This window comes from Schistocerca americana, chromosome 4, assembly GCF_021461395.2.
Source record: "Schistocerca americana isolate TAMUIC-IGC-003095 chromosome 4, iqSchAmer2.1, whole genome shotgun sequence".
Classification (NCBI taxonomy): Eukaryota; Metazoa; Arthropoda; class Insecta; order Orthoptera; family Acrididae; genus Schistocerca; species Schistocerca americana.
In genome coordinates this window covers 715880734-715895810 of record NC_060122.1, presented here as the reverse complement: position 1 = coordinate 715895810, position 15077 = coordinate 715880734, and the positions used below count along the sequence as shown (strand labels likewise).

General features: G+C 41.1%; 1 protein-coding gene across 2 annotated transcripts in view; it reads left to right on the top strand.

Moving 5' to 3' along the window:
- LOC124612780 (exocyst complex component 4) overlaps positions 1 to 15077 on the top strand; it is a 242963-nt gene that overhangs the window by 208968 nt on the left and 18918 nt on the right. For both annotated transcript variants that reach the window (XM_047141177.1, XM_047141175.1), the window contains exon 14: positions 4799 to 5005. In XM_047141177.1, the coding sequence (XP_046997133.1) occupies positions 4799 to 5005 (207 nt within the window). The remainder of the gene's footprint in view (positions 1 to 4798; positions 5006 to 15077) is intronic.

The window sequence follows — 15077 nt, the reverse complement described above, 5'->3', positions numbered from 1 at the left end:
AGGACAGTGACTAATGAAGGATGAGACCACGAGGGTTACAGGAACATAGGATGAATTGCAGGTAAAGTTCCCACTGGCGGAATTCAGAAAATCTGGTGTTGGTGGGAAGGATCCATATGGCACAGGCTGTGAAGCAGTCACTGAAATGAAGGATATCATGTTTTGCATGTTCAGCGACAGGATGGTCCACTTGTTTATTGGCTACAGTTTGTCAGTGGCCATTCTTGTGGACAGTCAGTTTGTTGGCTGTCATGCCTACATAGACTGCAGCACAGTGGTTGCAGCTTAGCTTGTAGATCACATGACTGGTTTCAGAGATTGCCCTGCCTTTGATGGGATAGGTGATGTTAGTGAGTGAAGTAAGTGGTGTTAGGAGGGTGTATGGGACAGGTCTTGCATCTAGGTCTATTGCGGGGGTATGGGCCATGAGGTAAGGGATTGGGAGCAGGGGTTGTTTAAGGATGGACAAGTATATTGTGTAAGTTCAGTGGACAGTGGAATGCCACTGTCGGATGGTTGGAATGGATAGTGGGCAGGACATTTCTCATTTCGGGGCATGACAAGAGGTAATCGAAACCCTGACAGAGAATGTAATTCAGCTGCTCTAGTCCTGGATGGTACTGAGTTACAAGGGGAATGCTCCTCTGTGGCTGGACAGTGGGAGTTTGGCAGGTTATGGGAGACTGGAAAGATAAGGCAAGGGAGATTTGTTTTTGTACGAGGTTGCGAGGATTATTACGGTTGTCAAGGCTTCAGCGAGACCCTTGGTATATTTTGAGAGGGACCACTCATCACTGCAGATGCGACGACCAGGGTGGCTAGGCTGTGTGGAAGGGACTTCTTGGTAGGGAACAGGTGGCAGCTGTCAAAGTGTAGGTATTGCTAGTTGTTAGCAGGTTTGATATGGATGGAGGTACTGAAGTAGCTATCTTTGAGGTTGGGAGTCAGCATCCAGGAAGGTGGCTTGTTGGGTTGTGTAGGACCAGATGAAGCAAATGAAGGAGAAGTTGAGGTTCTGGAGGATTGTGGGTAGGGTGTCCTTACCTCCTATCCAGATAGTGAAGATGAAGATGTCATCAATGAATCTGACCTGGTGATGGGTATAGGATTCTGTGTTTACAAGGAGGGTTCTTCAAGATGGCAAATGAATGGGATGGCATAAGATGGTGCTATGTGGGTGCCCATAGCAGTTCCCCAGATTTGTTTGTAGATTATGCCTTCAAAGGAGAAGTAATTATGGGTGAGGATATAGTTGGTCATGGTGACTAGGAAGGAAGTTGTTCGTTTGGAATCCGTCAGGCATAGTGTTCAATAGCGGTAAGGTCATGGGCATTAGGAATGTTAGTGTACAGGTTGGTGGCATCAATAGTGACTTGTGGTAAAGGGACAGGAACTGTGGAGAGGCGGTGGAGGAAATGGTTGTTATGTTTTATATAGGAGGGTAGGGTGTGGGTAATAGGTTGAAGGTGTTGGTCTACAAGAGCAGAGATTCTGTTGGTGGCAGCACAGTAACTGGCGACAATGGGGTGCCCTGGTTGGTTAGGTTTATGGACTTAAGGAAGCATGTAGAATGTCGTAGTTTGGAGAGTGATAGGGGTGAGTAGAGAGAGGGATTAGGGAGTGAGGTTCTGGGATGGTCCTAAGGATTTGAGGAGTGACCGGAGATCCTGCTGGATTTCTGGAATGGGATTGCTGTGGCAAGTTTTGTAGGTGGGAGTATCTGACAGCTGGCTTGTCCGCAGGTAGGATTATAAGTTTGGGATCAGTTTTTAAATAGTGGACTGCGGTTCTTGCTGTGAATGTAAGGTTAGTTTGCATGTTGAGGGATTTGGGGAATGATCGTGTGGCAAGGTTCAAGGTTAAGAAATTCTGGAAAGTCAACAGGGGGTAATTTTGGGGCAGTGTGTGTGGATCATGGTTGGAAGTGGAGTTAACTGAGTTAGGCAAGGTTCAATATTCAGTTCAACCCTACCAGTCAGACTCTACCAAAGACCATGCGCCCGCATGGCACCATCCTATGCCAGCCTATTCATGGGCCATCTAAAGGAATCCTTCCTAAAAACCCAGAATCCTAAACCCCTCACCTGGTTCAGATTCATTGATGAAATCTTTGCTCTCTGGATTGAAGGTGAGGACACCCTATCCACATTCCTCCAGAACCTCAACAACTTCTCCTCCATTTGCTTCGCCTGGTCCTACTCAACTCGACAAGCCACCTTCTTGGATGTTTGACTTCCATCCCAAAGATGGCTACATCAGTACCTCCATCCACATCACACTAACCACAAGCAATACCTCCACTTCTACAGCTGCCACCCATTCCCTGAAAAGAAGTGGCCCTTGTGTTCGCCTAGCTGCCATAGTTGTCGCATCTGTAGTGACGAGCAGTCCCTCTCAAAATATACCAGGGGTCTCACTGAAGCCTTGGCAAACCATAATTATCCTCGCAACTTCGTACAAAAACAAATCTCCCGTGCCTTATCTTTCCAGTCTCCCATCACCCCCCAAGGACCCACTGTCCACCCAAAGAGGAGCACTCCCCTTGTAACTTAGTACCACCCAGGACTGGAGCAACTGAATTACATTCTCCGCCAGGGTTTAGATTACGTCTTGTCGTGCCCTGAAATGAGAGATGTTCTGCCCACTATGCTTTGCATCCCTCCCACAGTGGTATTCCACTGTCCACCGAACCTACACAATATACTTGTCCATCCTTACACAACCCCTGCTCCCAATCTCTTACCTCATGGCTCATGGCTCATACCTCTGTAATGACCTAGATGCAAGACCTGTCCCATACATCCTTCCACCACCAACTACGCCAGTCCGGCCACTAACGTCACATATCCCATCAAAGGTAGGACTACCTGTGAAACCAGTCATGTGATCTACAAGCTAAGCAGCAACCACTGTGCTTCAATCTATGTGGGCATGACAACCAACAATCTGACTATCCACATGAACGGCCACCATAAAACTGTGGCCAAGAAACAAGTGGACCATCCTGTTGCTGAACACGCTGCCAAACATGATATCCTTCATTTCAATGACTGCTTCAAAGCCTATGCCATATGGATCCTTCCCACCAACACCAGTTTATCTGAATTGCACATGTGGGAACTTTCCCTGCAGTACATCATACGTTCCCATAACCCTCCTGGCCTCAGCCTTCATTAGTCACTGTCCTCACCCATCCAACACCTTTCCTGTTCACATTCCAGCACTACGCAGCCATCATTCCACCATCACACCCTCTCTTTCTATTTCTCTCCTTTTCCACTACCCCCCCCCCCCCCCCCCTCCTGCCTGCCCTCCATCTAATCTGCAGCACTTCACTGTCTGCCATCCCCAGCATACTGTCACTTCCCCTTCCCACCCCACACCAGCCCCTCCTTACCCCCACCCAGTCACCACTCCCATCATGCACTGGTGCTGCTGCTTGCAGTGTGGTTTCAGTTGCCTGAGACAGTAGTCATGTGTTGAGTTGCGTTTGCATGTGTGTGTGTGTGTGTGCGTGTGTGTGTGCGTGTGCGTGTGCGTGTGCGTGTGCGTGTGCGTGTGCGTGTGCGTGTGCGTGTGCGTGTGTTCTCTATTGCTGGCAAAGGCCGTAATCGCCAAAAACTTTGATTGTGAGCCGTTTTGTTGTGCCTGTCTGCAACTTAGCAACTCCACTATATGGTGAATAGCAAATTTCCTCTTCATAATATTGTTACATTCCATCCTGGATTTTCTATTGTTTGTATATAAGGCAATTAACTTTCAATTTGGTATAAATTAAAGTTATTCTTCTCTTTAAAAAATCAGCCTAATAATATTTATTTGGAAACCATACATTTACTATAGGTCTCCCTGTAAGTGACTGAACCTGTAATGTGTCAAAGTATTTGTAGAGAGAATACAAAGAAAAAAGTATTAGCTGTGGAGCACACAGTAAACAACATGTATGGAGTATTCATCATGTATGAAGTTTAAAATCATCCCGAAGTTTTCAATAAAATAGGTGTATGAAACCACTGACATGCAGTTTGTCTGGGCAAGTGACAGAGTAGTTAATGCACTTGGCTTCTCTTCGAGATGATGACTATGCATGTCCTTGTCCAGATATTCAAAATTAGGTTTGTGATTTTCCTAAATTGTCAAAAGCAAATGGTCGGATTGTCCTTTTGAAAAGCACACAGCTGAATTCTTCCTCCAATCCCAGCTTGTGTTTGATCTCTAATGTCCTTGGTGTAGATGGGACACTAAACCCACATCTTCCATCCTACTATCCTTTCTTTCATGCAGGCTTTTGCTTAAAAAATCTTGTAGTTTTAATAGTGGCTTCTGTGTACGTGTGATTTGTTAATAATATGTACTCATTTAAATGAAAATACACCATGCACAAATTGAATGAGACAGAAAATGATGTGCATTTCCTTAACATTTGTACAGTGAAATGTGCATGGTTATTCCACTGTATTGTCCATAGGTTCCCAGAAAAATTGAAAAATACTAGTTGTTAACTCTAGACTTTTCACATTTACAGTGAAAGGCTTCCATGTGGCTGACTCCCATAAGGAGTTTCTGCAGTACTACAGATCCTTTACTGTTTTGCATTACTTATTCCTTTTTTAAGTCTGCACGCTGTGAATTGTTAATTTGGGTACTTATCAATGACTGATGAGTATGGGCTCTGATGGCACCATAGAACACCTGAGAAAATAAAAGTATAATGTTCCAGCAATAAGTGAAAATTAATTCTTAAGTTTTGATGAATTTTGCTGAAAGTTCACTTCTTATAATTGAGTATGTTTTTCAGTATATATTTGAAGGTTTGGGACACCTGATTGCAAAAATCTTGATCAGCTCTGCACAGTACATCAGACAGATTGACGAAGGCGGAATTCGAAAAATGTGTCGCAATATTTTTGCTTTGCAACAGACTCTCACCAACATTACAATGGCCAGAGAGATAGCATTGGATCATGCAAGACATTACTTTGAGCTCTTCTATCTCACTCCAGAGGTAAACAAATCTGTTTTAGCTTACAAATATTTATTTTTATCTTTGCTTTTGATTGTGTTATTACTTTACTAGTTTACTTGTGAGAATAATATCCTTATGAGTTCAAATGTTACAAATGTATATCAAATAAGAGTGGTACTAAAATGCTCGAATCACATTGGATTCATATATATAAGAAAGTGAATAATTGTATGATGATGTGAACTAGAGAAGGTTCTTGATTCACTTTGTAGGAAGTACCAGAAATTAATTATCTGTGGTGACTTCAATATTAATTTTGTATATGATAGTGCAAGCAAAAGGATGGTGGTAGATCTCCTAAATTCATATGATCTGATGCAAACTGTGTGTTTTGCAACTAGGGTGCAGGGAACAGTAGCACAGCTGTAGACAATATTTTTATTCATTCTTTATTATTAGATGGGCATTCTGTTAGTAAAAGCGTGAATGGCCTTTCAGACTATGATGCACAAATTTTAACACTAAAAGGCTTTTATACTCAAACAAATGTCATATTTAATTACACTCTACATGGGAAAGTTACCCAACAGCAGTAGAGAGTTTTTTAAAACTTTTCAAGGAACAAGAGTGGCAGGATGTTTATAGTGCCGATAACATAGATGATAAATACAATGCTTTCCTTAACACATTTCTCTTGCTCTTTGAAAGTTGCTTTCCATTAGAACATTCTAAATGGGGTACTAGCAGTAATAGGCAGCCTGGGTGGCTGACTAGTGGGATAAGGATATCTTGTAGAACAAAGCGGGAATTATATCAAAATGTTAGAAGTAGTCACAATCAAGCTACAATAGCCCATTACAAACAGTATTGTAAGGTGCTTAAAAATGTTATTAGGAAGGCAAAGAGTATGTGGTATGCAAATAGAATAGCTAATTCACAGGATAAAATTAAAACCATAATGTCAGTCATGAAGGAAGTGTTTGGTCAGCAGCACACGGTCAACGATATAAAGTCAGTTCACAGTAAAAATATTTCTGTTACTGATAAATCAGATATATGTACAGTATTTAACAATCATTTTCTGAGCATTGTTGGTGAATTTAAAAAAAAATTAGTTTCTACAGTGAATCATATAACTTTCTTGGCAAATGCTTTTCCGAGATTGATGTCTGAAATACTCGTTCGTGATACAGACAAGAAGGAGATTGAGTCAATAATTAAATCACTGAAGACTAAGGACTCTCATGGTTATGATGGAGTGTCTAGCAGATTATTAAAGTACTGTGCTGCACATGTTAGCCCTGTGTTTAGCCATATTTCTAATTTTTCCTTTAGGAATGGTCAGTCTCCTGAGCAACTAAAGTACTCAGTAGTAAAGCCGCTTTATAAAATGGGAGAAAGGGATAATGTAGATAATTTTAGACCTATTTCTATGCCATCAGTGTTTGCAAAGGGTATTTAAAAGGCTGTGTATGTAAGGATAATTGATCATTTTATATCATACGATTTGCTATCAAATGTACAGTTTGGCTTTAGATGTTGTTTAACAACTGAAAATGCTATATTCTCTTTTCTCTGTGAGGCACTGGATGGGTTAAACAAAATGTTTTGAACACTTGGCATATTTTTTGATTTAACTAAGGCATTTGATTGTGTTGATGACAAAATATTGCTCCAGAAGTTGGACCATTATGAAAAAATGAAAGAGGAACCCACCTGGTAGAATTTTGCACAGAGCATAACTTAATCATAGCTAACACTTGCTTCAAGAATCATGAAACAAGGTTGTATACATGGAAGAAGCCTGGAGATACTGACAGGTTTCAGATTGATTATATAATGGTAAGACAGAGATTCAGGAGCCAGATTTTAAATTGTAAGACTTTTCCAGGGGCAGATGTGGACTCTGACCACAATCTATTGGCTATGAACTGTAGATTAAAACTGAAGAAACTGCAAAAAGGTAGGAATTTGAGGAGATGGGACCTGGATAAACTGAAGGAACCAGAGGTTATAGAGAGCATCAGGGAGAGCATTAGGGAATGATTGACAAGAATGGGGGAAAGAAATACAGTAGAAGAAGAATGGGTAGCTTTGAGAGATGAAATAGTGAAGGTAGCAGAGGATCAAGTAGGTAAAAAGATGAGGACTAATAGAAATCCTTGGGTAACAGTAGAGATGTTGAATTTAATTGATGAAAGGAGAAAATATAAAAATGCAGTAAATGAAGCAGGCAAAAATGAATACAAACGTCTCAAAAATGAGATGACAAGAAGTACAAAATGGCTAAGCAGGGATGGCTAGAGAACAAATGTAAGGATGTAGAGGCTTATCTCACTAGGGGTAAGATAGATACTGCCCACAGGAAAATTAAAGAGACCTTTGGAGAAAAGAGAACCACTTGCATGAATATCAAGAGCTCAGATGGAAACCCAGTTCTAAGCAAAGAAGGAAAAGCAGAAAGGTGGAAGGAGTAGATAGGGCGTCTATACAAGGGCGATGTTCTTAAGGACAATATTATAGAAATGGAAGAGAATGTAGATGAAGATGAAATGGGAGATATGATACTGCGTGAAGAGTTCCTGAAAGACCTGAGTCGAAACAAGGCCCCGGGAGTAGACAACATTCCATTAGAACTACTGACAGCCTTGGGAGAGCCAGTCCTGACAAAACTCTACCATCTGGTGAGCAAGATGTGTGAGACAGGCGAAATACCCTCAGACGTCAAGAAGAATATGATGATTCCAATCCCAAAGAAAGCAGGTGTTGACAGATGTGAAAATTACCGAACTATCAGTTTAATAAGCCACTGCCGCAAAATACTAACATTAATTCTTTACAGATGAATGGGAAAACTGGTAGAAGCCGGGCGCGGGGAAGATCAGTTTGGATTGCTTAGAAATGTTGAAACACGTGAGGCAATACTGACCCTATGACTTATCTTAGAAAATAGATTAAGGAAAGGCAAACCTATGTTTCTAGCATTTGTAGACTTATAGAAAGCTTTTGACAATGTTGACTGGAATACTCTCTTTCAAATTCTGAAGGTGGCAGGGATAAAATACAGGGAGCAAAAGGCTATGTACAATTTGTACAGAAACCAAATGACAGTTATAAGAGTCGAGGGTCATGAAAGGGAAGCAGTGGTTGGGAAGGGAGTGAGACAGGGTTGTAGCCTCTCCCCGATGTATTCAGTCTGTATATCGAGCAAGCAGTAAAGGAAACAAAAGAAAAATTTGGAGTAGGAATTAAAATCCATGGAGAAGAAATAAAAACTTTGAGGTTCACCAGTGACGTTGTAATTCTGTCGGAGACAGCAAAGGACCTGGAAGAGCAGCTGATCCCAATGGACATGGTCTTGAAAGGAGGATATAAGATGAACATCAACAAAAGCAAAACGAGGATAATGGAATGTAGTCGAATTAAATCGGGTGATGCTGCAGGAATTAGATGAGGAAATGAGACACTTAAAGTAGTAAAGGAGTATTGCTATTTGGGGAGCAAAATAACTGATGATGGTCGAAGTAGAGAGGATATAAAATGTAGACCGGCAATGGCAAGGAAATCATTTCTGAAGAAGAGAAATTTGTTAACATCGAGTGTAGATTTAATTGTCAGGAAGTCGTTCCTGAAAGTATTTGTATGGAGTGTAGCCATTTATGGAAGTGAAACATGGACGATAAATAGTTTAGACAAGAAGATAATAGAAGCTTTCGAAATGTGGTGCTAAAGAAGAATGCTGAAGATTAGATGGGTAGATCACATAACTAATGAGGAGGTGTTGAATAGAATTGGAGAGAAGAGAGATTTGTGGCACAACTTGAGTAGAAGAAGAAATCGGTTGGTAAGACATATTCTGAGCCATCAAGGGATCACCAATTTAGTATTAGAGGGCAGCGTGGAGGGTAAAAATCGCAGAGGGAGACTAAGAGATGAATACACTAAACGGATTCAGAAGGATGTAAGTTGCAATAGGTACTGGAAGATGAAGAACCTTGCACAGGATAGAGTAGCAGCGAGAGCTGCATCAAACCAGTCTCTGGACTGAAGACCGCAACGACAGCACACAATTTAACAAAACCTGACATTTTAAATTCACAGAACGGGCATGTGATTAGTGAAATTGAACAGTTCAAATTTCTATGTGTTCGGATAGATAGTAAGCTGTCGTGGAAAGCCCATGTTCAGGATCTTGTTCACAGACCTATTACTGCCATTTTTACTATTCAAACAGTATCTGAAGTGAGTGATCATTCGACACGAAAATTAGTCTACTTTGCTTATTTTCATTCGCTTATGTCATATGGTATTATATTTTGGGGTAACTCTTCCCATTCTAAAAGGGTATTTTTGGCTCAGAAACTGGAGGTTTGGGCAGTAAGTGGTGTAAGTTCACAAACCTCTTGTCGACCCCTGTTCACGAGTCTCGGTATTTTGACATTGGCCTCTCAATATGTATATTCCTTACTGTCATTTCTTATTAACAATATTATCTTATTCCCAAGAATATGCAGCTTTCACTCGGTTAATACTCGACAGAAATCAAACCTGCATTTGGATCAGACTTCCTTAACTCTTGTGCAGGTAGGTGTGCAGTATACTGCTGAAACTTCCTGGCAGATTAAAACTGTGTGCCCGACCGAGACTCGAACTCGGGACCTAGGCAAAGGTCCCGAGTTCGAGTCTCGGTCGGGCACACAGTTTTAATCTGCCAGGAAGTTTCATATCAGCGCACACTCCGCTGCAGAGTGAATATCTCATTCTGGAAACATCCCCCAGGCTGTGGCTAAGCCATGTCTCCGCAATATCCTTTCTTTCAGGAGTGCTAGTTCTGCTAGGTTCGCAGGAGAGCTTCTGTAAAGTTTGGAAGGTAGGAGACGAGGTACTGGCAGAAGTAAAGCTGTGAGTACCGGACGTGAGTCGTGCTTCGATAGCTCAGTTGGTGGAGCACTTGCCCGCGAAAGGCAAAGGTCCCGAGTTCGAGTCTCGGTCGGGCACACAGTTTTAATTTGCCAGGAAGTTTCATATCAGCGCACACTCCGCTGCAGAGTGAATATCTCATTCTGGAAACATCCCCCAGGCTGTGGCTAAGCCATGTCTCCGCAATATCCTTTCTTTCAGGAGTGCTAGTTCTGCTAGGTTCGCAGGAGAGCTTCTGTAAAGTTTGGAAGGTAGGAGACGAGGTACTGGCAGAAGTAAAGCTTTGAGTACCGGACGTGAGTCGTGCTTCGGTAGCTCAGTTGGTAGAGCACTTGCCCGCGAAAGGCAAAGGTCCCGAGTTCGAGTCTCGGTCGGGCACACAGTTTTAATCTGCCAGGAAGTTTCATATCAGCGCACACTCCGCTGCAGAGTGAATATCTCATTCAGTATACTGCTGCATCCATTTTCAATAAGCTACCTTTCAAATTCGAAAATCTTAGCTGTAATCCATGCACTTTCAAATCGAAACTTTAGAGTTTCCTCATGGGTCACTTCTATTCTGTCGAGGAGTTCCTTGAAAAATTAAGCTGATTCTTGTTGTATTGTTGATTGCGTTTACTTAAACTTATGGACTGACTTTTTCAGGTTTATAAAAATTTATTTTTATCTGTTATTACTTTTATGTTGTAATTTCATGTACTGACACGTTCCATGACCTTGGGGATTTGTTCCTCAATTTGGTCCTGCAGAACTTGGTGTGTAAATAAAAACAAATAAATAAATATAATACTCACCCTTGTTCTTGACAAAAGCAGACTATGAAAATCATTCTTGCACAATAATACGTTATGACCTTAAATATGGTGTGTGTGTGTGTGTGTGTGTGTGTGTGTGTGTGTGTGTGTGTGTGTGTTGTTGTTGTTGTTGTTATGCATAGTTTCACTGCAATCATCTTTGGAGATTTGATTTGCACGCTAATTGAATAATTTATGAAAATTTTGATATTTCAGAAAATTGCTGGGCATAGATATACGTATCACTGATCTACTTATAGGTACTGCCTCCCTTCTCGCATGTGCGCGCCCTCACACACACACACACACACACACACACACACACACTGCTTTTTTTAATATCAGATTAAATAGATATTGGGACAGTATTGCTTATCGCAGAGTCCTGTGATTCAGAAAGTAATCTGTTAAATGCATTTTAATTTGCACTAAAAATTCCCCTTATAACTGCAGTTCTTAAATATAAAAAAAAAAAAATTTACGAACAGTAAGACTTCACCTTAAGTTTTTCTTCTATTGTATTAGTTTTTTTTTCCTCTCTCTCTCTCTCTCTCTCTCTCTCTCTCTCTCTCTGTGGTATAGTTCATAAATTAAAGGTGACTTGAAGAAATAGATGGGTAACTGTTAACTTTCATCTTCAAGACTTTTTTGTTGTGATTTCTTATGATTTATAAAAATTTCTAATACCTTTATTATATTAATCTTTTTCACAATTATAGAGAATTTAATATATTCTATTAAACTTTTGAATGTGTGTTCAATATGTATTGGAATGTATGATTTTATGTGTTGATCATTTATGTAGCAGTTTATACATCCATGGGATATTGTTTGCAAATTTCTGCTTCTGCAGTGTAAATACAGAAAATTAACAGAAGTAAGAAATGTAAAGTAACACACACCCAGATACTATATGTAAAATCAGCTAACTTCTAAAACACATCAAAATGGTAACAAATACGTGAAAAATGTAATTGTTGCAGTAATTTTGTTCATGGAGACCTCACGTGAAAAAGCTGAACATACCTTCATTACCTTTCAAGTACATCTTGGGAACATAACTGTTTGTCAAGAAATGTAAGATTAATAAATGGAGAAAAAACACACACACACACACACACACACACACACACACACACACATATATATATATATATATATATATATATATATATATAAAAAAACAAAGATGAGGTGACTTACCGAACAAAAGCGCTGGCAGGTCGATAGACACACAAACAAACACAAACACACACACCAAATTCAAGCTTTCGCAACAAACTGTTGCCTCATCAGGAAAGAGGGAAGGAGAGGGGAAGACGAAAGGAAGTGGGTTTTAAGGGAGAGGGTAAGGAGTCATTCCAATCCCGGGAGCGGAAAGACTTACCTTAGGGGGAAAAAAGGACAGGTATACACTCGCACACACGCACATATCCATCCACACATACAGACCAAGCAGACATATGTCTGCTTGGTCTGTATGTGTGGATGGATATGTGCGTGTGTGCGAGTGTATACCTGTCCTTTTTTCCCCCTAAGGTAAGTCTTTCCGCTCCCGGGATTGGAATGACTCCTTACCCTCTCCCTTAAAACCCACTTCCTTTCGTCTTCCCCTCTCCTTCCCTCTTTCCTGATGAGGCAACAGTTTGTTGCGAAAGCTTGAATTTGGTGTGTGTGTTTGTGTTTGTTTGTGTGTCTATCGACCTGCCAGCGCTTTTGTTCGGTAAGTCACCTCATCTTTGTTTTTATATATAATTTTTCCCACGTGGAATGTTTCCTTCCATTATATATATATATATATAGTTATAATAGAGGGAAACATTCCACGTAGGAAATATATATCTAAAAACAAAGATGATGTGACTTACCAAATGAAAGTGCTGGCAGGTCGACAGTCTGCTTGTGTCTGTGTATGTGTGGATGGATATGTGTGTGTGTGTGTGTGTGTGTGTGTGTGTGTGCGAGTGTATACCCATCCTTTTTTCCCCCTAAGGTAAGTCTTTCCGCTCCCGGGATTGGAATGACTCCTTACCCTGTCCCTTAAAACCCACATCCTTTCGTCTTTCCCTGTCCCTCCCTCTTTCCTGATGAGGCAACAGTTTGTTGCGAAAGATTGAATTTTGTGTGTATGTTTGTGTTTGTTTGTGTGTCTGTCGACCTGCCACACTGTCATTTGGTAAGTCACATCATCTTTGTTTATATATATATATATAGACACACACTCACAATCATTGCCCAAGACAAGGCAGGAAGATAATATTCATGTCATGTCTACAAACACTAACAGATGTCATAATAAAATATATAGCTTCGGGATAAAACTGTACAACAAATTTTCAAGTATTATAAAACCTATCTAAGGTACACAAACACTGTCCAAACAGGCCTTGGAAGGCCCAGCAATACCAATCGACCATCATGTCATCCTCAGCCAATAGGCATCACTGGATGCTGATATGGAGGGGCGCATGGTCAGTACACCGCTCTCCCAGCCATTATCATCTTTTGTGACTGGAATAAAACCTAACGCAGATCTAGAAACATTTGTGAGACAAGTGGTAGTGAGCATCCATGGGTGCATACAAGCCTCAGTAAATCCATTTATGCAAGAAAACAAACAATCTCAAAAATGCCAAATAATGCTAATAAATTACAAACTATGTTTAACTTGGGATAATTTTCAATTTCCTGCAGAGCACATTCCTTCTAGATAAAGGTATCCATTAACAGGCTGACCATACCTCCTGCCAGTGATGAATCCAACATGGTTCTTGGATTCACAGGTAGAACCAACAAGCATCAAACTTCCGTAAGGCAAGACAGACAGGGAAAGGGATCCTGTATGAAAAAGGTAGATAAAGACTTCCTGATCTTAGGCAAAAAGACTAAAATAAACAGCATTTCTCTCATTTCATTAACATGCTCATGTAACCATAGGCTGCAGACTTGTATTCACTATTAACCTTGAAGTCTCAATTTTAAGGGGGGTCTGAAATTTTATTGACAGAAGCCGAATGAAGCAAAATGAGTGTAACTGAATAATGCCAAATGGTATTTTTTGTGACCTCTCTAAGGCATTTGATTCTGTGAATCACAATATTCTCCCAAGTTATGGGACTGAGGGTATAGCCAGCCTGTGGTTAAAGTCGTATCTAACCAAAAGAAAGTAGTACTGGGTATAATTCAAGCACTATAATCAGGGGATGTTATTCTGAGTGGAGTGAAATCATGTGTGGGGTTCCCCAAGACCCAATCTTATGCTTGCTATTTTGCCTCTATATAGAAATGATATGGATCTAGCATACAACAAGCAGAATTAGTTCTTTTTGCATATGAAACTAGTATTGTAATCAATTTAAGCATACCTATACCAACAGAAGAAATGGTAAACAATGTTCTTAAAAGCATCGAACAATGGAAAATCAGAGATGGAGTATTGACAATATTATGAAAAGGATAGATCGCTACTCACCGTATAGTGGAGACCGACAGGCGCAACAAAAAGACTGCTAAACAAGTAATTTTTCAGACAAAGGGGCTCCTTCTGGATTAAACAACACACACACACACACACACACACACACACACACACACACACACACACACACCCCTTTCCACTGTCTCTGGGTGCTGAGGCCAGACTGCAAGCAACTGTGAGGAGAGAAGGGGAAGAATAGCAGGGTAGGGGTGGGGGACATAAAGTGCTGCAGTGGGAACAGTCTGTGGCCTCAACTTTTGTTTGTTCTGTTTGTTCCTGTCCTTCACCCAGCTGTCCCCTTCCCTGCTCCCATTCCAGCACTACACAGCCTTCTATCACATCAACAAACCCACAGTCATCTTTCCCATCCTCTACTTCTCTCCTTTTCTGTCCTGCCCCACCCTCCCCCCTTCTCCCCCTCTGCTCCTCCCCTCCATACCTCCCCTCCGTTTAACCTGCCTACTGCATGTATCTGCCCTGCCTTGTTCTCACCATGTCCCTGTAAGCTCTCACGACAGCAATTTACAACCCCTCACCCCTACTCTGCTATACCTACCCCTCCCCACCCCAGTCTCCTCCTTATCCCCACTGCCCAAATTGCTTTTCCCATCATGCTCAATTGCTCCCAGTCTGGCATCGGCAACCAGACACAGTGGTCATGTGTGTTACAGTTGTGTTTATGTGAATGTGTGTGTGTGTGTGTGTGTGTGTGTGTGTGTGTGTGTGTGTGTTTGTGTTTGTGTTTGTTTGTTTTGTTTACTCCAGAGTAAGGCTTTTTGGCCATGAGCTTACTTGTTTAGCAGTCTTTTTGTTGGGTCTGTGTGTGACTCAATAGCTCCACTGTATTGTGAGTAGCAGTAAATCCTTTTCATAATATTGGCGTTCTTAAAAGTGCCATTGACTGGTTTTCTGCGAATGG